The sequence below is a fragment of the Varanus komodoensis genome, unplaced genomic scaffold (genome assembly GCF_004798865.1).
Source record: "Varanus komodoensis strain SLA01 unplaced genomic scaffold, ASM479886v1 scaffold7_1, whole genome shotgun sequence".
Lineage (NCBI taxonomy): Eukaryota > Metazoa > Chordata > Lepidosauria > Squamata > Varanidae > Varanus > Varanus komodoensis.
This window is the reverse complement of record NW_025336479.1, coordinates 3,409,668-3,417,037: the sequence shown is the minus strand read 5'-3', so window position 1 is coordinate 3,417,037 and position 7,370 is coordinate 3,409,668. Positions and strand designations below refer to the sequence as shown.

Sequence of the window (7,370 nt, the reverse complement as noted above, 5' to 3'; positions counted from 1 at the left end):
AGAGTCAGGCAGGACTGGACTTCACGTCAAGGGGAAACCTTTACCTTTACCTTATTCCTTTGTTGCTTGCAAGTCCTCCATACTCATGGTTGAAAGAGACACTCAGTTTCTTCCTGCTGGGTGGAACAGGCTGTTTTCCACAAAGCAAGGGAGGGAGGGAGATTCCTTTAAGGTTCATGCAAGTTTAGATAAAAAAGAACCTACAACTCAGCTTGCCTCAGATTCAGTCTTCAGAAACCCATCTTAAAATGTCACATCTTAGCTGTTTTGTCTATCGAGTCACTGAAGGAGGGTTACTTTTAAGTAACTTGGCATAGGATTGTTGCCTCAGTTTCTCTGTCAATGAACACAACTGTTCCCTCTTGCTCTTTTACTTACGCACACACGCACACACGGACGCACGCACACACACTGACTAAACATGGCTTTATAAGGGGCAATTTTATACAGGTGCAGCTTGTTCTGTATGAATAAGAAAATATACCTGCCTAATTTTACTTTTCCGTGTAACTTTATTGTGTTTTTGTCTGCTTCCCTTATATACATGTATTTCATCAATGACATAGAAGAAGGGTGTGATTAACAGTCTGCTGATCAAATTCACAGACGATACTAAAACTGGAGCAGTGGCCACAACTGAGCAGCAGGTACTACACATCCAAAAGGATCTGGACAGACAATGGAAGTGGGCAGGAGACAACAGGATGGCGTTCAATGTGGATAAGTGCAAGGTCTTGCACTTGGGGCATAGGAATAGATGTCATAAGTACAGGTTAGGTGACAAGTGGCTGGAGAGCAGCACTTGTGAAAGGGACCTCGGGGTACTGGTTGACTGCAGACTAAACATGAGTCAGCAGTGTGATGCGGTGGCCAAGAGGGCGAACGCCACCCTTGGTTGCATAGCCAGAAGTGTGGCTTCTAGATCAAGAGAGGTATTATTGCCACTCTATATGACTCTGGTGCGCCTGCGACTGGAGTATTGCGCTCAGTTTTGGGCCCCTTGTTACAGGAAGGATATAGCCAGGTTAGAGTCAGTGCAGCATAGGGCCACAAGGTTGGTGGCTGGTTTGCAGGGGATGCCGTATGAGGCGAGACTGAGGGAACTGGGTCTCTTCAGCCAGGAGAAGAGGAGACTCAGAGAGGATATGTTGGCGACATACAGGTATGTGAGGGGATGTCACATGGAGGTGGGTAGAGACCTGTTCTCCCCTGCAGAGGAAGGCAGAACGCGCTCCAACAGAGCCAAGCTCAGGGAGCCAAGGTTCAACTTGGATGCCAGGATGCACTTCCTGACAGTTAGGACCCCGAGGGTGTGGAATGGGCTTCCACGGGAGGTGGTTGAGGCCCCATCGGTGAGGGTGTTCAAAGATAGGCTGGACATGCACATGGTGAGCATGTCGTGAGTGGAGCCAGCTGGAGCTGGCGGACGGACTAGATGGCCCAGGAGGCCCCTTCTGACTCACTCTGTTTCTATATTTCTATGTGTTTATTTCCCCAGATAATATTTGCCTCCAACCGAAGAATCTAATATTTTCAGGGGTGGGAGCTGACAAAATTAACTGGGGCTAATGAGGTCTGTGGCAGCAGCTTGTTTAACTTGCGGTCCTTTGATGAAAGCCGTCTGCCTACAAGAGCAATAAATCAGATATGAGGAAGTTGCAATGTACTGGGGCCATTGGCAAAGGAACGGAGCAGCGCTGCTGTGGCAGGAAAGGCAGATGAGATGTTTTGCGTGAAAGTGAAATTCGTGACCATCAGGGTGAGACTTCCTAGGCTATGCAAGCTGCTTCTCATAAGCGTGCTGTACTTTCTCTTGTCTCTTGCCGCCTACATTGGCTTCACCGAAAAATACCGACACAGGTAAGAGGAGCTCGATCTCCTACTTAGATGCACTTTATGCATTTCTTGCTCTAACAAGCTGGGGTGGTGTTCCTTTCTTACACTGACATGCATCAAGCTCTCTCATCTCTATCTTGCTTTTCATGAACATGTCAACCTGCTCTCTGGGCCAAGAAATTCCTGTGCAATCTGACAGTAAAAGAACACTTTCTGTTAACGGCTCACGTCTAGCTGCAGGGTAGTAAGCAGCCTTCTTTGCAAGATAGGGCTGCCAGGTCCCATCTTGGAAGTGGAAATTTCCCTGTAACTGGCAAAGCTTCACAGCTCTTCCCCAAATCTGTGCTCCCATGTATATAAAGGGGTAGCTCCAGAAACATATGAACTAAACACAAACAGTTATTTTTCAACTGAAAAACCTTACCTTCTTGTAATGAATACATTCCCCTAAACAATGTGTAAAAGTGATGGGTTTAAAGATGAATTTCTGCAGAGATATCACAGTTAATTATAATGAAAAATGAACTACAAATCCATTGAACTAAGTTATTTATTTATTAGATTTATATCCTCCCTTTTTCTTTTTTAAATAACTTTCTTTATTCATGTCAGAAGCATCACAGTTAAAATAAGGCATATTACAAAACATATTATATTAGGGCATATTATAAAACAAGAGATTCAAAATATAAAATTAAAACATGTACAGGTATTTACACGTGTATTTATAGGCTGCCTATAACTGCCGAGGCCTTCCTAAACAGATCTGTCCCAGAAGCTAGCGACATTAATTGCATTCTGTCGTGCTGACATGAGGTCCTCAAATGAGCACTGATCAGGACACAAAGACCAGCTATACATATGTGTTGTTGTCTGCGCATCACCGCAGTCACAAAGGGCAGAAGCCACCAAACCCCCCCATTTGTTCAGACCATCTCTGGACCTTGTTGTACCTGTACACAGTCTATTCAACGATCTCCATACCTCCCGATTTTGGTTCCAACTCCTCCGTTGGTTCCATCCAGTGCTGGTACTTTGTGGCTTTCCATAGGTCCACAATACTTTTAAATTCTTCAAAAACTTCTGTTGACCTAAGGAAGCTTTTCCTAAATTTTAACATCTGATGAGCTGGTTGTAGCCCATAGAGAGGGTGGTCCGGATATCGATGAGTTAATGCTGCAGCTTTTTCCCTACATGCTGCGGCTTCTCTGCACAGAACTCACAGTGGCTCACATCTTTCTCCCTCTGCTGTTCTCAATCCCATCCACACAACAACAGCCCTGTGAGGTAGGGTGGGCTGGGAGTCTGTGACTGGCCCAAAGTCACCCAGGGGACTCCATGGCACAGACCGATGCTCTTGTTTTGTTAACATTATGGATATCCAAAGTATGCAGTGAGCACAGGGTAGGAAAAGGTTTAAAGTAAAGCCAAGAAATATAAGGAAGGGTACAATCTGACTACTGTAAGGCACATTTGTCAGTCAGAATTTTTCTTATTCATTCTTCCATTGAAATAAAGGGGCCTCTAAGGTACCTTGTAAAGTTCATAGCACAGTAACCATGGACTACAGAACAGAATTATCAGCTCAAAGGAATTTATTACGTGTATATTCAGGAGGTTTGAGAGAGAGTGTGTGAGAGTTAACCAGTTTCTGTAGGTTCTTAGGCAGAGATTTCTGGCTGGGCAAAATCTTCCTGCTGTTGTGAGGCCCTGAGGGTCCACAGTGCATGTCTGGAGATGAAGGCAGCTCTCAGAGATAGCAAGGAGGCAGGACAGGATGAGTCCCTTCCTCCTCCCCCTTGTTTAAAGGGGTGGAAAAGAAATGGCAAAGGAGGGGAGGGGAGGGGAGGGGAGGGAGAAGAGGGGAAGCTGCTGTCCACAGCAACTCAAAACACTGCTAGGGCCACGATGCATGCTGATTAGCTTACGAGAGATTCAACACCACCCAAACCACAGAAAAAGCATTTCTGCCCCTCCAATCCTTTGACCTACAAACCTCCTTCCCCCTTTTTTCTCCATGCCTGTCAGGATTCCAGACCTGCTTGGAATGACAGGTTCAGTGGAAGCGTACAATCTCGCACTCCACAGTTTGGTTTACAGCAACAGGAACCTCCAAATTGCAACAGTGCTGAAGGGTAGCAGTGCAAAAACTGACTACAAGGAAACAGGACATGTGCAGAGTGTTTTCTGGAATAGTAGTCATGTATGGTTTTGCAAGGCAGGGGCAGGGGGAATGAGACCCTGAATGAGCAAGATGCAAGAAGGATAGACAAAAGGAAAGCATTGAGACCTCAGGGAAAACATCAAAATCTTGAGTGATAGATAAGGAGATAAAACAATCAGGAGTTACAGAATTTAACAGGTTTTAGTGTTTGCTTTTTACAGTCTGAGGCAGGAATTTTAGGAAGACAATGAGGGAGCTGGCAGAAGGATCTATTTGATGTCCAGGGGCTTGTCTCCTTTTCCTATAGAAGGAGCCTGAATGGAAAGACACTGCAGATTGGGGGGAGGGGAGAGCAAACAGGCGGTTTCCTATATTCTAAAGTATAAAACTTGTAGCTATTCTTAGCGCAACCCTAACACACCACCACATAGCACACTTCCTTACCTTGCTGCACTGCTTCAGTCTCCACTACCCCCATTCCTCCTTTCTTCTTTTTCGCCCTGGCACCGCTGGTGTTCCCTTCCCTCCCCTTTGCATTACTGCAGGCCTCTGCTCACTTCTGCCACTGCCCCCCCCCCGTCATGGGTCTCTCAAAGCGCTCTCTCTGCCACCCCCCTGCCACCCCCCTCTTCACACAGGGACTCCAGGGCACCCTGGCTTCTCTTTCTGCACCGCCTTCCTGTCCCCCAGTTCTTGCTGATCGCCCCTTGGTGCTGAAAAGATGGCAAGGTTGGGGCCAGACAAGCCTCAGTGGGGAGGTCCTCCCACAGATGTGGGGACACCACAGAGAAAGGCCTCCCTCTTGCTGCCACCCTCTGATCTGCCCTCAGAGGAAGGCCCCAGGTGCTGAGCATACTTTCTGGGTGCAATGAGGCTGGAAAAGGCGCCCCAGCAAGTACTGTGGTCCCAAGCGGTGTAAGGCATTTGGCGTTCCCCTAGGCAACCGCCAGAGCAGGGGTTCAGCCAGGCCCTTTGGCTGGGGCCACATGATCACCAGGGAAGGAAGCCACAGGAGGCCCTTTTACCCACGCAGAGGAGGGCCAGTTGTGCGGTGCATGGCTTGCACAATTCCCTGGGCACTAAGAGGGTTATCATTTCATCCAAACCAGCTGAGGGGCACAGCAGAGTAGGGCTTGGTTGGAAGCCACCCCTGCCACACACCTTGCTGGGTTCAGACAATGCGGCATCCTGTGCACCGTGAGCACAATCAGGCCTATCGCTCAGTGCACAGGGCAGGAAAAGAAGCCACTGGGCCTTTCCTCCCAGGGATCATGCAGACCTGTCCAAAAAGGTTCATTAAGCAGGGAGGGAGCTGTCTGACTTTCTAAGCAGGGAGAGAGTGGTCTGACTTTCTGAGTATGTACCTATGGAAAAAGGTTTTGTTCTTTACAGAGCTCAAGACACAACCCTATCAATTATGTCCACACTACCCAGAAGCCCCAAACTTGGAGGCTTCCAAGATTCTTATCAGGACAGGAGGAGCTGGGTCTTCACCTCCTTACTCTCTGTGCTTGGCAGGTTTCATTAGATGGAATTCTGAGCCCACCTAGTGCAGAAAAGGAGGGGGAAGAAGCCCCGGGTTATCTCATACTGTGGCTTCTCCAAACTCTTTCCCTCTCGTGAACCAGAATGTCCCCCTTCCTCCCCCAAGGTTGCCTTTCCAATTTTGGAGGAGGTGTGTGGTCCTTTGAAAGGAAGTGGGTGGTTCTCTGGCTCCCCCTTCCAAGGCCAGGGAGCTGCCTCCAAATGGCTTTTCTGAACAATCCTAGGAGTGCAGACTCTACACCAGTGGAGATTTTTTTCCCCATGGAACCCTAATTCTAGCCCTGATTTTTACTAAGCACGGTGATCCCACAACACTCTTCCTTCTTTCATCTGCTCCTGTTGCCTCAGTGCTTTGCATAATGTAGTAGGTTTGGAAATGAAGAGAAAACATTTTAAATATAAATGAATGAATAAAGAGATTCTATAGTAATACCCCAAATGAATTCTTTCAACAATTCCCAACACTTATGCAATAGAGTCCTAGGAACCGAATGGCACAATGTATTTCCTCGTTTGCTGCTTGGACACCAACTGACAATCAAATAGTTGGTTTCATTTTAAAAGTCATTTTAAATTTGATTTTTTGACATTTTTTGCAGAACCCCTACGAGGCTTTTGTCGAACCCTAGTATTCCACAGAGCAGAGTTTGGGAAGCGCTGCTCCACGCTGCCCGAAAGCCCTATTTTTGGTGGCGGAATGATGTGTGGGTGCTTCCAGCCAGAACTTTTGCAGCACTGTCCCTCTGCCCCATTCACAGAATTTTACAGGAGGCCCAGATGTTCTTCTGTTGGAACCCTCCTGTGTTTTTCAGCTGCTGCTCCTGTCTCTTTTCGTAGAGCAGAAAAGCCATCCAGATGGGGGCCAGATGGGAAGCAGAACTGTTGCACATGCCTTTTGGCCGGTAGCCCTAGGAGCCCTCTGTTTGGAATCACCCTAAGGCAGTGTGCTTGACAGGGCGAAGGGGTAAGCCTGGATCTTTTTAAGCATGCTGTCACTTTTCCAGTGTTACCTGAGGAGGTGTTTAAAATGTACACACAGTGCAGGGACCGAGTATTCCTGGCATGAGGCACTTCTGTTGGCCAAGGCCCATCCTAATTATCTGCCTCTCGGTATGTAATGGCTGCAATACGACATAAATCTTAGGGCAGGGGTGTCCAAACTTTTTGCAAGGAGGGCCAGATTTGGTGAGGTGCAAATGTGTGGGGGCTGACCATTCAGCCTGACATTCTTTGAACCATTAACATTAAATGCAAATTAACTATTTTATGAAAGACTAAGCAAATAACTTAACTGCACTAATGTGAAGGATGATACTGAGATTTCGACTGCATTATATAGGCCAGGGCTGGCTCAAAAACAGTGGTTTTGATGCGCAAGATGTCACGCAGGTGAAAGTCACTTAGTGTTGTTCTCACGTGGTTCTTGTTAATGTTCATAACCGAGAATGTCTTCTCACACAAGTATGTCAAACCAAACAAGCTCAGCATTTTCTTAGCAAATGTTCAAACCTCTTGGAACCTGTCTTTATCCAGCTGGCAGTAAAAGTTGACAAGAGGGAGCTGTTGGTGCCGACTGCGACACTCGGCGTCACACTGCAGCTCCATGAGCTCCAGCTGCAGGTGGTCTGGAGCGTCATCAGGGTCCACAGAGAAAGGAGATGAAAAAAGCGTGATCTCCTTTTCAATAGCTGCAAAATCCCGAAAGCGCTGTTGAAACTCCTCAGCCAGAGATGAGATGTCTGCTTCATACCTCCTTATTTGCACACTCATATTGTTCTGTGGAAAACTGGTCATTATTTCCTGTAGTGATGGGAAATGTGTGGTA

General features: G+C 47.2%; 1 protein-coding gene across 1 annotated transcript in view; it reads left to right on the top strand.

Annotated features, from left to right (window-relative positions):
- Positions 1-1,723: 1,723 nt before the first annotated feature.
- Positions 1,724-7,370, top strand: part of ST6GALNAC1 (ST6 N-acetylgalactosaminide alpha-2,6-sialyltransferase 1) — a 28,106-nt gene continuing 22,459 nt past the window's right edge. The window contains exon 1 of the mRNA XM_044454060.1: positions 1,724-1,860. Coding sequence (XP_044309995.1) covers positions 1,724-1,860 — 137 coding nt within the window. The remainder of the gene's footprint in view (positions 1,861-7,370) is intronic.